An 18,287-nucleotide genomic window follows, 5' to 3' on the forward strand; every position below is an offset into this window, starting at 1 on the left:
GGGAGCTTGGCCGCTTCCACTCAGCTCCGAGCTCGGCCCCTCCCTCCCCTTCGCTCCCGCCCGCCCGCCCCGCCGCCGCGACACTACCACCGAGATCGGCCCAACTACGCGGAGAAAGGCCTCCCAGAGCCCGCCGCACCGCCCCGCCTGGTAAGCAGTATGGGACAGGCCTGACCTAGGCCCTTACCCCTGCGTGGAACCAGGCCTCGGCGCCTGCTTCGGTACAGGCCCCAAGAAGGCCGCAGCTAGGCCGCGCAGCATTCCTTGTTGCAGGAACGGGCCGGAAGCCTTGCAGGGGGGGGTCAGGCAGCTGTAGCTCAGCTTCCAGAGAGAGAAAAGCGGTGGGCTGTTGTAGGTTGCACGAGGAATGGGGGTCAAACATTCTTGGAGGACAGTGGGACCAGGCCTGAAACGGAGGGATCGCTGCTGGGGGGGGGGGACAAGATGGCGGCAGCAAGGGAGGCTGAGGAAGAGTGCCGGACGCCATCTTGAATTAATCGCTTCTGGCCCCAGACAGTCCCCATTACAGGCGGGCAGGGCAGGGCGGAGACGGCGCCTGTGGGGGAAGGTTGCCCCTCCCCTCTCCCTCCCTTTCTTATGCCCAGTTGTCCTGCTCGGCTACTCCCGAGCCCTGCATAATTTAGTCCCTCCACATTCTTCCCTTTCACGTAATATCCAGCGGGTGCAGAGGCATTTTCTGTCTATTATTGCTTTGCCTCCTAGCCCTGAATATCAGACAATGACCGACGGAACACGAGTGATTATTCACATAGCTCCCCCTCTCCGTTATGTTGATACAGGAAGAGCTGCTTGCAGCTCCAGGTGCTCGGTTTTGTCCAGATGGTTCTGTCTTTCCGCAAAAAATAACCTAACCATGAACCACCAACCAGTGGCAACAGATACCTTGGAAAATAATAGTCTGGGTCAGTTTCATTAATTAAGAAAAGCTGTTTGCATGACAGGCTTGAGGGAGCAAGCCTGTTATAAGGGAGCATAGTGGTGCCACAGCTGAAGCACCAGAATTAAATTCAAAATCCCACCAGAAACAAGCTTCCAAGTGCACACATGTGCAGAGAAAGTAGTCAAGGAAAGCCTATGTGCTGATAAATTTATTAGTAATTAGGTGTCATAAATCCTGTGGCCTCTGTTGCTCATTTGATATTTTAATATTAGTAATCATCAAGTGTTACATAAATACTACCATAGGATGGTTAATAATTTATAATTTGAATTATAGAGATTGAAAAACAGCCTAGAGGTTTTTTTTTCCTGTTGGTGTGATATGTGAAGTAGGTAAATTGGATTATTATAGATTTAAAAACCCCTCAAAAGTGACCATTTTATTGTTTTGAAACGACACATTGCAGTCAGTAAACAAGCATCTGAAAAACAAATGTGATAGACAATAACTTCTGAGTAATAGGGGTTGATGCGAAGAATACTAACTTGCACTAGAAAAGAAAATATTAGTCAAGATTTCTACACAATTTAGGCAGGAAAGCAAAGATGTAGAATGTATTTATGGGAATGCTTATTTCAACAGATGCGAATGCATAAGCAGGAAAACTTTTTTTATACTTGTGAAATGAATGGAAGCAGGAATGTACGCCAGATACTATATTAATACATTTTAGTATACTGCATTCAAGACTCAACAATGCCAGTCAAGCAAATAAAAAGCTTTTAATTATCCAGAAGCTTTAGATATTAAAATGGATGAAATTGGAAAAATACAGTTAGTACTTGCAGTATTTGATTCAGATTATATCAAAATATTATAGTCTAACAGAAAATGCCATGATGTTCGTGCATAGGGAGAAAAGCACGAAGTGTTACAAAGAAGGTATATATATTTTGCTCTGGTACAAGTGAATTCTCCCATTGCTATAGGAGGCAAGGAAGGGACATCAACATATTAGCCATTCTTTTTATGCTTACTCAAGAATGGGGCAAAACGTTCAAGTCTCAAGGATGTGACAATTTTTTCCCCAATGCAGGCTTGATTGCAATATATATGCTATGTGCTAGTCTGGGACACTTATTAAAAGTTTATAAAAAACACATTTGTTTTAATTTTATAGACATTGTGACTGATGAGATTTAAAGGCCATGGATGAGGATGGGCTTGAACTACAGCCACATGACCCACATGCGTTTTTTGATCCAACAGGTATGTAAGAAAATAATATATAAGCTTCTTTTCCTAAACTCGATAACTATTGGGTCTTTAGTAATGAATCCAGATTACTTTTATTACCCAAGTCTGGATCTAATTTATTTAATAGTTAAACTAATTTAGAACTATTTTAGAATAGTTAATAATCTATTTTGAGGCTGAAAAATATAAGGAATATTATATGTTTCAAATATTTACATCAGAGGTGGTATTCAGCAGGTTCTGACCAGTTCTGGAGAACCAGTAGCGGAAATTTTAAGTAATTCGGAGAATTGGTAAATACTACCTCTGACTAGCCCCGCCCCCATCTATTCTCAGCCACCCAAGTCCCAGCTGATCAGGAATAAATGGGGATTTTGCAGTAACCTTCCCTTGGACTGGGGAGGGAATGGAGATTTTACAGTATCCTTCTCCTGGACGAGTGGGAATGGAGATTTTACAATATTCTTCCCTTATCACGCCCACCAAGCCATGCCACACCTACCAAGCCACGTCCACAGAACCGACAGTAAAAATATTTGAATCCCACCACTGATTTACATATGATTATTGTGTACCAGTTTTTTTTAATAAAGGCAAGATAACTTACTAGCTATGTGGGAAGACAGATTATGAAATGTTTGTGAAAACTGATCGAAAAATAGGTTATCAATAACCTTTTATAGCTTTTAAAATAGTTTTTTATCTTCTATCACACTAAATTATATTGTGGAAATATTGCTAGTTACTAGCAAGTAGGAAGCAAATTATATAGAATACAGGTAGTCCTTGACTTACAATCTTTCATTTAATGACCATTTGAAGTTACAACAGCACTGAAAAAGTTATAACCATTTTTCATACTTACAGCCATTGCAGCATCCCCACAGTCACCTGATCAAAATTCAGATGATTGGCAATTGTCTCATATTTATGATGGTTGCAGTGTCTCAGGGTCATGTGATCATCTTTTGCAATCTTCTGAGAAGCAGAGTCAATGGGGAAGCCAGATTCACTTTACAGTCATATTACTAACTTAACAACTGCACTGATTCACTTAACAACAATGGCAAGAAAGGTCATAAAATGGGGCAAAACTAACTTAACTGTCTTACTTAGCAATAGAGGTTTTGGCCTCATTATGGTCATAAATTGAGGACTACCTGTATATGACTTCCATGATTTGCACCTGATAAATGGATGAAGACGAGTAAAGCCCTTCAGATCAATTTTTTTTCTGGTCTGGTAAATAAGTTAGAGATATCATTGCTATATCATAATCAAAAGATTTATGATAGTATAGGACTGATTATAATTTATATATTCCAGGAGCTGATGAAACGCATTTGAACGGAGATGAAATTGTTGTCGAAATACAGGAAACTGTATATGTATCAGATGTAGAAGATTCTGATATAGCTGTACATAATTTTGTCCCTGATGATCCAGATTCTGTAGTAATTCAAGATGTCATTGAGGACGTTGTTATAGAAGATGTTCAGTGTCCAGATATCATGGAAGATACAGATGTATCTCAAACTGTTATTATTCCTGAACCAGTGCTGGACACTGATGTCACTGAAGAAGTGTCTCTGTCACACTGCAGTGTTCCAGAAGATGTTTTAGCATCTGAAATTACAGCTTCAGCAGTGGCAATACCTGAACATGTACTCACAAATGAATCAATACACGTACCTGAAATTGAACATACGGAACATATTCATGACCATAATAATGTTGTAGAAGCAGAAATTGTCACAGATTCCCTTGGAGAAGATGTAGTTTCAGAAGTCTTAGTGGCAGACTGTGCTTCTGAAGCTGTAATTGATGCCAGTGGAATATCTGTGGAGCATAATATTGAAAAAAACAACTGTGAAGACTACCTGATGATTTCCTGTAAGTGTCTGGGTAAACTATTTTAAGGACTGCAGTTTAAACTAGAGAATTTTTCATCCAGGCTATCCCACTGATTTTGTTCTTGGATTTTTGCAGTGTTAATCAATACAACATGTAGACAATTTTAGATCCTGACATTTCATGTATCAGGAATGTAACGAACACATTTTAACACTATCACCATTCTACATAATAATTGAATTAGCTTCTGGTGGCCTAATATAAAAATAATTTGTTTGATAACAAGAACAATTTTGTTGTTAAAAAATAAATAATTTAAAGTTAAGATAATAAAATTAGCATCAGTATCCATACCTATGACTTTAACATTATTTTTTAAAAAAGATTTTGCAGTGAACATTCCCATTTGGGATTAGTACCACTTTAGTGGGATGGTAACAGTGTTTGGTGCACCTCAGCATATACTCATGTCAGCCCCATGACCACTGTAGCATCTTTGGACAACGATGGCTCCTTGGGCTAGGAAGTAGAAATGAGCTCTGCCTCCTAGAGTCAGACATGACTGGATAGGGAAACTTACCTTTACTTTTTTTACTATTAAAATGCCCTGCATCAATCACCTATCATTATTTGATCATTGGGCTGCAAGCCTTGAACTAATGTGCAAAATCCGTCACTTGACACTTGTTATTATTAAGATCATAGGGTTACTATATGTTGTCGAGATTGATAGACTACTACTTTACACTTATTCATAGTATCTGGAATGCTCTTCTTCCCAAATTTGCAAGGTATCCATTCTTACATTATTTAATTCCTACTGGAAATCCAGAGCTTTCTGTGGATAATCCTTATATGTAAATGCTGTTATTTTTGTTTTATTTTCCATTCTTCCATATTTATAATGAATAAAGTTTATATATTATTTTACTCTATTCTTGTATTTCAATAATTTTAGGTTTAAGATGCAGTTGTTTAAGAATCCTTATAGGGCTATATTAAATAAATACATTTCTCTGTTCGAATGGTTGCCAGCAGAAATACAGGATGGAGAGCTAACTGGCAACAGTTAAAGGATTGAAGAAATATTGATTTTTGTTTTTTTTTAAAAAAACCAGTGATGAACAGTAGATGCGTAGTGAATATGTTAGCAAAAGAAGAATAAAGTGGAAGGGTGAACTATACAGGTAATCCACAATTTACAACCACAATTGAGTCCAAAATTTCCATTGCTAAGCAAGACAGTTGTTAAGTGAATTTTGCCCTATTTTACGACCTTTCTTGCCACAGTTGTTAAGTGAAACACTACAGTTGTTGAAGTTAGTAATGTGATTGTTAAGTGACTCAGGCTTCCAAATTGATTTTGCTTCTCAGAAGGTTGCAAAAGGGGATCATATGAGCCCAAGACACTGCAAATGTCATAAATACAGGCCAATTGCCAAGTGTCTGAATTTTAATCACATGCCTATGGTGATCCCGCAATGGTTGTGTGAAAAAAGGTCATAAGTTGCTTTTTCAGTATTGTAACTTTGAATGGTCACTAAACGAATGGTTGTAAGTGGAGGACTACCTGTAACTGGAATAGGAAAAAAAGAACTAAATTGAGAACTACTTTTTATAAATGTGTACACTGTAATTGTGTCTAATATTTCTAACAAATACAGATCTTGCAAAGAAATTTATTAGTATCTGTGATTAACAGGCAACGTGTTGCAGTCTATTTCTTAAGTCCCAAACTCTTGATTTGCTGTTCCATGAGATTACAATTTATTGCTGAGTTCAATGTTTTTTCAGGATAGTGATGATGTGCTTCGTTGCCTTTAGTACTGTAGTACTATTGTTTGCAGATGCAGAATTGCAATAATATCTAAAGTTGTTGAAAAATACAGCCCTAGACAAAGGAAGTATTCCTGCATCATTATCAAGGCCACATTATACACTAGAAATCTAGGAGTAATCTTTCATAATGTGATAGCAGGTAACCAACAGTAGATGATGTGTGGACTTCTCTATATCCTCTTAAGAATTGATTTGCCTTTTTTTCTTAATAATATGCAGACTGCTACACTCTTATTATGCATGAGCGTGTTATAATCCTTATTTCCTAAAAATATACTTTACTATTTTTCTTGTGGAAATTATAAATCTATATTTCTTATGATTTGATGGGAATGCCTGTTAGTATTGTGCTAGGTGAAAGTTTCTCACAGTATTAATCTTTTTCTTAGAGCCTTATCAGAAAGTTGTCAATGTTTTATACTATTTGTGTAGTCTGGTCTTTCTTTAAGAGTATTGCAAAGTAATATGAAAACATGCTTTTCAAATTCAGTATTTCTTTTACATAGAAATACTAAATATCCAATCTGACATACTGTAGACACTTATTTTGTTGACTGTGATGGAAATTTAATTTATTCCTGTAATATGTGAGATTGTGGAGGACTTTGCTGATGGTGTCTTTCTCAGCTGTTTAAAATCATTCCCAATGTAACTGCAATGCATTATTGCAAAGTGACAACCATATGGAAATTGATGGGACAAATTATATGAAATGGCCAAATATAGAATGCATAGCTTCAGTGAATTGTGATAATGGAATAACTAACATTTAAAATTAATGCAATTGAGGGGTGAAAAATTCTATTAAGAGACATGAATGGATGGTAGAAACAAGATAAGCATGATCATTCATGCATACCTATTCAAAGGATTGATTGATAGATAGTTCATGGTGAAACATTGAGAGGCTTAGTGAAGAATACAAAAATGATGAGAAGTATTGAATGAGGAGCAGACTATTAGGGTTAGGGTTGGGGTTGGGGTTAGCATCTGTAGCATGAGTTTGAGCATAAGTAGCATGAGCATTAATAGCATGAGTAGTGAATCTTGGGAAGAAGAGGAACAAGGGAAAATAGAATGATAGCAAAAAGTACAAAGCTTGCTTGTAAAGTATTAGAAAATGAATTTATTTCACAATAGAATGAATGGAAAGTGGAAATCAGGAAAAATGTGGAAATGTCTTGGGAAAAAATGGAAGGAATTAAGTGAAGAATTATATAATGAGAAGTACACGAAAGGATTGTGAAATTGTGAGGTGAAACACCGGATGACAATTGCAAAAAATGTAATAAAATACAAGAAATGGTTATGATTAAAAAACAGAAAATTTAGACAGATTTAAAATAAAAACAGTTTGGGGATTGAAGAAGTTAAACAAGAATTCTTTTAATTGGAATTTAAAAATAAAAGTTATGCAATAATTTGGGATAAAACTCAAAATAAGGGAAGACTGAAAAATTTAGCAAGCATTTTGCTGAGCAGGTTGGATACACATCAGATTTCTGTTTAATGGGTATTGAAAAATATATGAACATGAGGAAGAAAGTTTATTTTTATATTTGTTGATTTAAAGAAGGTGTTTAATAAAATAAATAAGATTTAGTTACAGAGTGTTTTGTAGGAATATGGAGTTAAAGGGAAAAATAATAGTATACCATGGAAATAAATTAAAGTATATGTGCAAATAAATAGAATGCTTGGCAAATAATTGATGTCCCTTTGGGTTTTAATGTATAAACACATGTCTATTGCTGGTCGATGACCATAATAAAGTAATATTCTATTCTATTCACATAAGAAATGCTTATAATTTATGTTAGAAGAATGTTGTTGTGATGATATTATTGATTTTCTTGTAGTGGATGATGCTGTCAAAACAGAAGCTGACAATTCTGTTGACCTTAAATCTGAGTCAGAAAGTGATCCATGTAAAATGGATGGCATTTGCCCAGAAGTCATCAAAGTCTACATTTTCAAAGCTGATCCTGGAGAAGATGACATAGGTGAGGTTTTCTTAAATGAAAGAAAAAATTAATATTTTGGTGCTTGGAGATCTCAAGAAATATTCTGAGAATTTGTCATACTAAAAGCGAAAAGAACCCTGAAACACCCTATGAATGGCATTCCTAATAACTGCACTTTTTATTTTATTTTATTTTATTATTATTTACTTTATTCATTAAACATGAAACTCAGTCAACTGAACATTAAAAAATGCATCACAATTATTATTATTATTATTATTATTATTATTATTATTATTATTATTAATGTATTATTCATATATAGAGGCAGCTTTGTTAAGGTTCTGGCCTATGCGTCTCTTATGCATGAAAGCAGACTGAGTGACGTTAGACCAGTCAATCTGTCACCCCAAATGACCTTACAGGGTTGTTGTGGGGAAAATTAAAAAGCAGGCATACTGTGTGTGTGTGTGTGTGCGTGTGTGTGTGTAAAGGTGGGATAAAAATCTACTAATAAACTTTGGTTATCTCCCTTTGTAAAAATACAAACTATGTACTTAGTCTATGATTTTATACACATTTACTAAATTAATATAATGAAGCTTATATTTCAATAGGATTTCATAATATCCCTCTTGTTTTACTCAGTTCTTTCCAAAAGTCTAGTTGACAGAATTCTCACACCTTTTAAAAAATTGTGTTACTATATTTTTTTTCAGTTTCTTGAATTTGAACCATAGTGTAATAGAAGCATTTTCTTACAAATAATGTTGATAATTCTTTTTAACATAGGAGGCACAGTAGACATTGTGGAAAGTGAATCTGAAAATGACCATGGTGAAACTTTAATTAATCAAAATAGCACTGTTCGCATTCCAAGAGAAAAAATGGTCTATATGACAGTAAATGATTCTCAGCATGAAGATGAAGATTTAAGTAAGTATGTGACCTTCATTTGGGTTAAAGATTTTAAAAGTTTTAAAAAATATACAAAACTTATAACATGTTTCTTCTATTAGATGTTGCTGAAATTGCTGATGAAGTCTATATGGAAGTGATAGTAGGAGAGGAAGATGCAGCAGCGACTCATGAACAGCAAATTGATGACAGTGAAATCAAAAGCTTTATGCCAATAGCTTGGGCAGCAGCTTATGGTAGGTCATTACTCCCAAAAATTAAAGATTACCTAGTAAGGATATTGGTTTCTGGTCTTCTGTATTCAGAAACTTAAAATAATCTTTCTGGGATGGTGTTCAGTATTTCTGCCAGGATTTACGTATAAGAGTACATATATATTATTTGATTCTTGATGGAAATGATTTATGGTTTATTTGAAACTGTACAGGAATTAAGAAGAAAATTGTAATAAGAAATCAACTCTTATATTTCTATTATAGTTAGAATAGTAAAAATAAAAAAACAATGTATCTCTTTTTTTAAAGAATTCTGCAAAAATAGATAATTTATTCAACCTTAGAGAGGAGAGTTTTTTCAAATCTTGGCATTTGTTAATTTTATTCAATATTTTGAATCAGATAAGTAAAAACGAAGTTTACAGGCCTCCTATAAAATTTAGATTTTTGTCATGTTAATTATACTTATTTTTTTTTCATCGGAACTTCCAGCCTCGGTCCATTTCTTTTACAGCATCAATGTGGGAGATACTTTTATACTCTCCTCCCATAAGGGTGGAGGGTTGCTAGTTGACTTACAATCAGCCATATGGCTACAATATTTACATGCATTTTCCAGTGGCCTTGGAAAAATAGACTCTGGTAATTGGATTCTATGGTGTCTGTTTGCCAAGAGCATCTATCTTCTACAGCATTCTTTCTACCTGTGTGTTCGTCATGATGTGATTAAATTCATGCTATGAATATGTATGTATAATACTTGAGGCTTTTTCCATGGTCAGTGAGGACAGTGAGAAAGATATAGATATATATTGGCAAAAAGCTACACGTGAATAATTCACTGAATAGAAGAAGGCTTGGTTTTTTAAATCCAAATCTTGCTTACTGTTAACTACAAAGATATCCAAATATATTTATTAACACCAAGAGCTGATTATTCACACTTGCCTTTTAAAAGTATAAAAATCATATTCAGAGATAGTATGTGGACTAATCCTTAGGATGCTAAATTCTGATCCACACTAGGAAATAATGATGCAGTTGAAAACCGAAATGGAACTGCAAGTGCCCTCTTGCACATAGATGAGTCTTCTGGTCTTGAAAGGCTAACAAAACAAAAACCAAAGAAAAGGAGAAGACTGGAATCCAGACAATATCAAACAGGTACTCAGCTTCTGTTTGCTTGAAAATAGAATTGGAAATGGAAATGCATTCTCCATTAGCATTTTTAAAAGCACAGCCATCTACCTATACGCATTCCTGGTGGGAGTTTTATGTAATATTGTTGCTTTATTGAGGTTGTAGACTGGTAGACTGATTTCTCATTTAAAAGTAACATACTATCTTCAACTTCAGTCTTGATGGATGTTTTGCATCAGTACACAAAGGCACATGTGTATATGTTCTTTTGGAGAATATTATCTTGAAACATGCCAGATATGAGTCATTTCTTGAAAATATATCTATTCCCACAAGATTCCTTTGAGAGAATGCAGATGTTGCAATTGCTGACATGTCAAGATATTCCTTTCCACAGGGTTAATTTGTCTAAGTGATATGTTGGCTGTTGACATTGCTTCCAATTATTGAAATTCTGTAAGCCATATTTCTGTTGGAAGATTTTTAATTTTGAGGGAGAAAGCTGACATACCATTGTAATTAATAGACAATTAATTGATCTGAACTTTATTTGCAATTCCAGCAGTGTTCAGAATATTAGTGTCCTATGTATTTCAATGTGAAGCTTAAGCATGTGCTTAATTCTGCTACTAAAACTAATAGGAACTTAAAATGTATAATTTCTGTGCAATTATGCTAGTGCTTGAGAGGTATTTGGTAGATGCCATTTTTATTATTTTTTCTTTTTTTATGCAGCCATAATTATTGGGCCTGATGGTCATCCTTTGACTGTCTACCCTTGTATGATTTGTGGAAAGAAATTTAAATCCCGAGGTTTCTTGAAAAGACACATGAAAAATCACCCAGAGCACCTTCTTGCTAAGAAAAAATATCGATGCACTGATTGTGATTACACTACAAATAAAAAGTTAAGTCTGCATAATCACCTTGAGAACCACAAGCTTACTACCAAGACTGAGAAACTAATTGAATGTGATGAATGTGGGAAAAGTTTCTCTCATGCAGGAGCTTTATTTACACATAAGATGGTGCACAGGGACAAAGCAGCAAACAAAATGCACAAGTGCAAATTCTGTGAGTATGAAACAGCAGAACAGGGATTACTGAATCGTCACCTTCTAGCTGTACACAGCAAAAACTTTCCTCATATTTGCGTGGAATGTGGAAAAGGATTTCGGCATCCATCAGAGCTCAAGAAACACATGCGAATCCATACTGGTGAAAAGCCCTATCAATGCCAATATTGTGAGTATAGATCTGCTGACTCTTCTAATCTGAAAACTCATGTAAAGACTAGGCATAGTAAAGAAATGCCATTCAAGTGTGACATTTGTTTTCAAATATTTTCTGATACCAAAGAGCTGCAACAGCACATTCTTATGCATCAAGAAAGCAAAACACACCAGTGTTTGCACTGTGATCACAAAAGCTCAAACTCAAGTGATTTAAAAAGACATATAATTTCCGTTCACACAAAGGACTATCCCCACAAGTGTGACATGTGTGATAAAGGCTTTCATAGGCCTTCAGAACTGAAAAAACATGTTGCAGTGCACAAAGGGAAAAAGCTGCACCAGTGCAGACATTGTGACTTTAAAATTGCAGATCCATTTGTTCTGAGTCGTCATATTCTCTCAGTTCACACAAAAGATCTTCCGTTCAGATGCAAGCGGTGTAAGAAAGGATTCAAACTGCAAATGGAACTCAAAAAACACATGAAAACACACAGTGGTAGAAAAGTTTATCAGTGTGAGTACTGTGAATATAGCACTACAGATGCCTCAGGTTTCAAGCGGCATGTTATTTCCATTCATACAAAAGACTATCCTCACCGTTGTGAATTCTGTAAAAAAGGCTTTCGAAGGCCTTCAGAGAAGAATCAACACATTCTGCGGCATCATAAAGACATTGGGTTACCATGAAGATTTAAAGACAGGGATTTGGGAAGGGTATAAAAGATTTGCTTTTTAGGCAGTCATTGTATTTTAAAGCGGATCTTACAAATGAAATACTGTGCATTTGATTTAGTGCTGTATACAGATAGGAATATTGCTTCTAGTTGACTTTTATATATTTTGTTCATTAGTGTGTTCTGAATTATCTTTCGTTTGTTTAATAAAAGGAAAGATGGCAACAATAAAGTTGCATTTAATAAAGTAAACTTTGTCTTATACTGAATTTTTCAATTACATTAATTCTCCATGCCAATTCAGTTTTAACATAAATTAAATTTCTAATTTGCTCAAAGATGTTATATAGAGGGCTGCTCAAAAATCAGAGCAGAATTAACATCAAAATACTGCATTGTACAATAGGATCCACTTGATTGTCCCATTGGTATTTAAGGAACTTACTACATGCTATTCATTTGAGTGGTTATTTAACTTTTTTCCAATACTGAAGTTATTTCTTTATAGTATTGAATACTTCCATAATGTAAGAAATACATTGGTTGCTGGGAGCATTTATTTTCAATAGGGTGAATTTTAAAGAAAAACTTGAGGCACTTGTTCATTAAGTATTCATTATCTGCTTCTCTGCTTTTTTGTTCTGTATTGCAAATGTAATTGTATTTTTGAAACATATTGTTTCAGTTGTTGACAACAGATATTCAATTGACTGTTGCTAGGTTTATTCCAAATTAAATGCAGTTTTATTACAAGACTCTAACTGTATGGAATTTTTGGTTTGGTCTCATTTTTATCTACCTGGATCTTTGGACAGCTTTCAAAGATAAACCATCTGGAGGGAGAACAGGTGAAGAAATAAATAATAAAAGCAGGTCATTTTAAAGAAAGAATTAATTTTCTTCCAGTTTAAAAATGTTTCTTTTTTATTCTTTTAGGGACACAGAATTTTCCTTACCAAAATAATTTCAGGAGGAAGGAATTAGACCTTCATGCCTATGGCTATTAAGCAGTAACTTTTTAATTATCCCATTATTTCTGTCCATTTATACACTTATGGATATATGTTGAATGACCACTGTATGCTTTAAAATTATTGCAAAGTTAAAGCTGCTTCAGTCTGTTTCACAGTAAATGTTTAATTAGTTTATAATAAAGCATACTGGAAACTTGATGAATAAAACATTTCACATTTCAAGTGAAATCAAAGCTAATTTTTAAAAATGTGATATTCTGACTATGTTCTCTGAGCTTGTTTTTTCTCATCTGTCCCTCCCTAACTTTGGTTCCTAGAATTCAATGTCAAATTCAATGTCAAGAATTAAATGTATTGAAAGTGAACAAAAGTTTAAGCAGTTTTGCCTCATGCTTTCCCATGTCTCCTCCCTCCTTTCATCAGACATAAGGATTCCAAGTCATCATTATACCATATATTACATTGTCAGAGATTATAATGTGTGTACGTGCATTCCTTCACATAGTTCGATATTCCCTGGGTGATTCATTTTAATATAAAATTAGAATTCTAACACAAATAGTTGTGATGCAAACAAAAAAGCCTAATGTTAACATCTTACTTTGTATGACTTGTAAGATATCTGTGGAATTATGTTTGTTTCTGACTTTTTAATGTGTATGAACTGTTGCATGTTCACCAAATTCTTAGAAAATATTGGTAAAAATTATTACTGTCGAGCAAGCTCTTGAGTTCTAAATCACACAGCTACAGTGTGCACATTATACTGACATAAATTAAGTGGAACATGTGAAATTGTATGGAACCATTTAAAGCTTTTGCATTGTGGTGATAAGTATTGCAGGGTTGAGGTCTAAAAGCACCTCAGTTTATTAAAGCAAGTGTTCTCAAGATCCAGCAGTTATCCATGGAATATAGGTGTCTCATTTTTTTTATTGAAGTCCTACATAGATTCCTTTGCACACAAATAATTTTCAAGCTATTAAGATCTATTAACTTTTGTCATATTCAGAGGTATTACCAGAAGTATTACCATACTGGAATATTTTTTAAAAATTTCAGACATAAGAAATTTGGCTACTTCCTATTTCACTAATACCACCTGGAAACATAAATACATACATTGAAGCATAATTTTGGCAATGTAGAAAAAGCAATTAAGAATTTATCAGTTGAGTGGATTTTGCACAATGTGCCTGTATAAAAAGCAAATGAAAACTAGTTATTGTTAATGTACTGACATTAGTTATAAACTAGTTTTATTTGATTAGCAAACGCTATAAAATTGATGTTGAAGTTTCATGTTTTAAAATGGTACATTAAAAGGATGTAATATAAATAATTGTTCTGTAAAATGCTTGTTAAGTACTTGATGTCCTTCCCTCTTGTACACTATGTAAAAATTAAAAAACAAATTACATAGACTCATATATAGGGATGTGTGACGTAATGTGTACTTGATAATGTGAAAAAATAAAAATCAAATTATTTTCCTGTTAATTATATGTTTCATTTGCTACATCACTGTTTTCAACAATACTTCACACTACGTTAGCAATACAATTTTAAAATTCAGTAGTGTAATTACTTCCATGGAGTACTGAGAAATGCCTGAAAGTGAACCTGGAAACCTTCCTTTCTTCAGGAAACCATGCTCATACAATGAAGCTGATGGCCCCACAAGCTACTCCTGTTTGGATTGAGTCAATTCCTTCCCTTGTGTGAAATGAATTGTGTCTGTGTGTAATGAAAATGATTCTGCTGCTGGGAACAATAGCTGATATCTTGGCTCACTCCTCTTTACAAAAAGGTGAGTATATGTTCTATTGGTCAAAATTAAATATAAGAGGAACTGTGTTTTACAAACTGGGCCTCTCATAGAACTATTACTACACTACTGCTTTCTCTGATTCTCATCCAGCTGCAAAGGTGAAGCAGGCTTCAATTCATCCAAGCTACTTTAGGGGCCTAGGAAGGGTACACTAACAAGTTCTATAGCAGCACACTAGAAGGATTTGGGTCAGCTTTAAGATCCAACAATCTCTTACGAGTGGACTCCAAGTTCAACTTGAGAAAAAAGTCTGCAGGCCTCTACCTGCTTTGGGGTCACACTGGCTGGCATCAAGTCATTCCTGATAAGTGAATCTGGCTTCAAAAGACTCAGACAGATTTATGTGTCGGATAAGTAAAAGCTGGCAATTGAAAGAGATAACTTGGCTGTCTGTTCCTCTGTCCTGTTCTCATTTGTTATGGTCATGGAAAGAGGAGATCTTGTTCATATGCCTTTATATTAAACTGTATAGTAATTGGAATTGATGGTCAAACTAATATGAATGATAATTTTTCAACTTTAAAAGGAGATGTGAAAAGAACAAAATATTACTAAAAGGCAAGAGACAACCATCAGATATTTAAATACAGTCTATTAGATTTTTATACTCTGCGTCTTACCAATAGATGGCAATGGTGTATAAGACCTGAAGGAAGTTCAATACAGTGATGTATTTCCTAAAGAATAAACATAAATGGAAAGGTTTGCCAGGAAAGAAAAGTTAATGCTTTAGTGCTATAGTAATGGGGGCTGGAATTTAATATTTAATTCTAACATTTGTTATGAATTTGAAACTATCAAGCTCAGTTCACTAATGTCTGAATGCATCTATCTCTCTGAACTGTGGAACAAAAATGTGGAAGTTATTAAACTTTTTCAAAGTGTGGAAGAGTATAAAGAGATTTCAATGTTATAGGAACAAAGAAGTTGAGCATTTCATTGAATCTGGAAAAAAACACATTAAAAATAGATGTAACCTTTCCTGGTAGATGATCCAGCAGCCCAGTACAACTAAGTAAGGGCACTCCAGAGCATGCACCAGCTAACTGGAATGCAGGCACTGCATACGACATAATGAAATGCAGCAGGCATATTGGACCACCCTGCTTATTCCAGCAGAGAACTATGTTTGATACAGAGTTAAGAAAATAACTTATCAAGGCTAGGCATAGACTGAGAATGACATCTATTTCTGCCCTCCTCAAATAAGAAGTGCTTAGCTTCATCCCTGTACCGACAGGCAGCATTCCTTGTTAACAATACTGATGCAAATGACTGTCCACACATCAAGGAAGACAGTACCCTTTTCAGTTTGTGCATTTTGTTATGGACCTTCTGCTCATTTTTTTATGATAAACACATACATCCTTTCATAATTGTGAAGCAGCCTGATTTTCAAGTAAATCTGAATGGCCAATATTTAATTCTGCCTCTTCTTTTGGACATTTTTGCTCACAGTTTAGAAAAGACTGTTTTCATGTAAAAGCTAGTACTTTAAAAAAATAATTGCATTATCCAATCAAGAAACAATTGTATTTTTCCTGCCCTTTTTATTTTTAGAATTTATTTATTTTTTAATCTGCAACATTCATCTATAATATTTGCAGATAATGTTACTTGCGATTATTCTGGTTATATATTGTGCTATGAATGCTATAGAAATCTTTTGAGAAGGTTTGTTCATCAGTCAGTTTTATAAGAGGAACAAAATTCTGTTCCCTAATTCCATGCAGTAGTTTCAAAATAAGAATAGATAAGCTGCTAATTTTGTTTTTCCGTGCTTATAACCTATTCCTAAAATTCATGCTTAAAAATATAGTACCGTGTTTTCCCAAAAATACGACCTAGCCCAAAAGTAACCTCTAGCCTGATTTTTATATGTGTCCAATATAAGCCTATCCCCAAAATAAGCTCTAGTTAAGACCCCGCCCACTACAGGATGCACAGGGTGGGGCAAGGTGCACGGGTAAAAATTAAGCTAGGGTGGGGATGGAGGAGTGGAGTTGCCTTACCAGGCCTTGCACACCTGACACCTGTTTTGCCTTGCCGGTCCACTTCTTCTATGGCCACTTGCCACTGCTTGCACGTCTCACCCCCGGCCTTCATTTCACTGTCAGAGGCCTTCAGGAATGGCTTCTGCAGCCAAGAAACAAGCTCCAGATTGATGCGTGCAGTGCCCTCCGGCCTCATTTTGCCATCGGAGGCATTCCAGAAAGGCCTCTGCAGCTGAGAAACAAGGTTCGGATTGACACATGCGTCACCCCCAGCCTCCATTTCGCCATCAGAGGTCCTTTGGGAAAGGCCTCTGCAACCGATAACAGAGCTCCAGATCACAATAGGCTCCAAAAATCAGATTAAAGTTGGGAATCATTAAGGGAGTGAATTTCTTTTCACTGGATTTATCCCATGCTTCGTATTAAGGTATATCCACATAATACTTCTGTGACATTCCTAGGCTGGCTTTATACCCATGATCCTTTTACAACTGAGCTATATTTTGATTCTATTGCAATATTGTACAGTAACAGGCTTTATGTTGAGCCCAGCTTCCCAGAAATTCTGGAGCTCTGTGCATATGACTTTTAATTCCTGGAAAATCCCCCCTACCCATAGGAATACTTTGCACTACCATTTCTAGGCAGATGGCAACCACCCTGACCTTAACATGAATATTTATATTTTTTAAAAAGCAATAAATGATTGAATTTATGAAAAAAATCAATTTATACAGAAAAGAAGAAAATAATGGTTTAGCTCAGTAAGAAAATGGTCAACTGAAAGAAAAGTCAATTCATACATCAACAACAAACATGTTTGTAGTCATTAACAAATTGCTTTTGTATTTTCATACCACAGAATGCCAGAATTTGTCAGAATGGTCTCTTTCTCATACACATCAACTCCTTCGGTGAAGAATATAACTGACAAACTTGAAAAGTTTCATCTGCTGTTTGTTAGCTCTGCATTCCCCAATCTCTAAATATCTTGACTTTGACTCTCACAACTTCCCAGTCAGCATGCCATTGCTAAGAGTGGAAATTCATTCTGAAAGAGACATAGATTGGAGAGAATTGGTTTAGACTCAGAACAAACCAGAAGAATACTCAATTTGTTCTTGGAAGAAACCAGAATTCCCCAGTTTAGTAAATATAATAAAGAAATCACAAATGCAAACTGTTGCTTGCAAGTTGGCTCAATTAAAGGTAATATGTAACCTTGTGTCATGAGTGTTAATTGAAGGGGAATATGATATGACCTCCACTTTCCCAGAAGGGAACTTTCCTTCCAAGTCAAGCCCTTATTTTGTGCCACAGTGCTAAACCACTTATTCCAATCAGACTCTTACAAGCACCAATTTGACAAAACAATTTAGTATGGTTGTGACTTCCATCTTTCATTCAGGTGTTGTTTCCCAACTCTCCATAAGGCACCAAAATGAACTGAAACTCCATTTTTATTATTTTATATTTTCATCTACCACATTA

The 18,287-nt window shown here is 35.3% G+C and overlaps 1 protein-coding gene across 2 annotated transcripts; it reads left to right on the forward strand.

Annotated features, from left to right (window-relative positions):
• The first annotated feature begins 70 nt into the window (after nt 1-70).
• On the forward strand, nt 71-18,016 carry ZFX (zinc finger protein X-linked). Of its 2 annotated transcripts, XR_011600415.1 has the most exons (9): nt 71-150; nt 2,082-2,170; nt 3,485-4,051; nt 7,711-7,854; nt 8,608-8,751; nt 8,835-8,969; nt 9,975-10,112; nt 14,617-14,781; nt 17,659-18,016. XR_011600415.1 is itself a non-coding variant. In XM_070944098.1 (8 exons), the coding sequence occupies exons 2-8, from the start codon at nt 2,110-2,112 to the stop codon at nt 12,008-12,010; spliced, it is 2,376 nt and encodes a 791-aa protein (XP_070800199.1). In that variant the 5' UTR covers nt 71-150; nt 2,082-2,109; the 3' UTR covers nt 12,011-12,753. The 2 variants fall into 2 exon arrangements, 1 of the variants encoding a protein (XP_070800199.1); XM_070944098.1 differs by lacking the exons at nt 14,617-14,781; nt 17,659-18,016 and adding an exon at nt 10,824-12,753.
• The last annotated feature ends 271 nt before the right edge of the window (nt 18,017-18,287 follow it).

Source organism: Pituophis catenifer, unplaced genomic scaffold (assembly GCF_029215685.1).
Source record: "Pituophis catenifer annectens isolate HBS135680 unplaced genomic scaffold, rPitCat1.0.hap2 SCAF_4, whole genome shotgun sequence".
NCBI lineage: Eukaryota > Metazoa > Chordata > Lepidosauria > Squamata > Colubridae > Pituophis > Pituophis catenifer.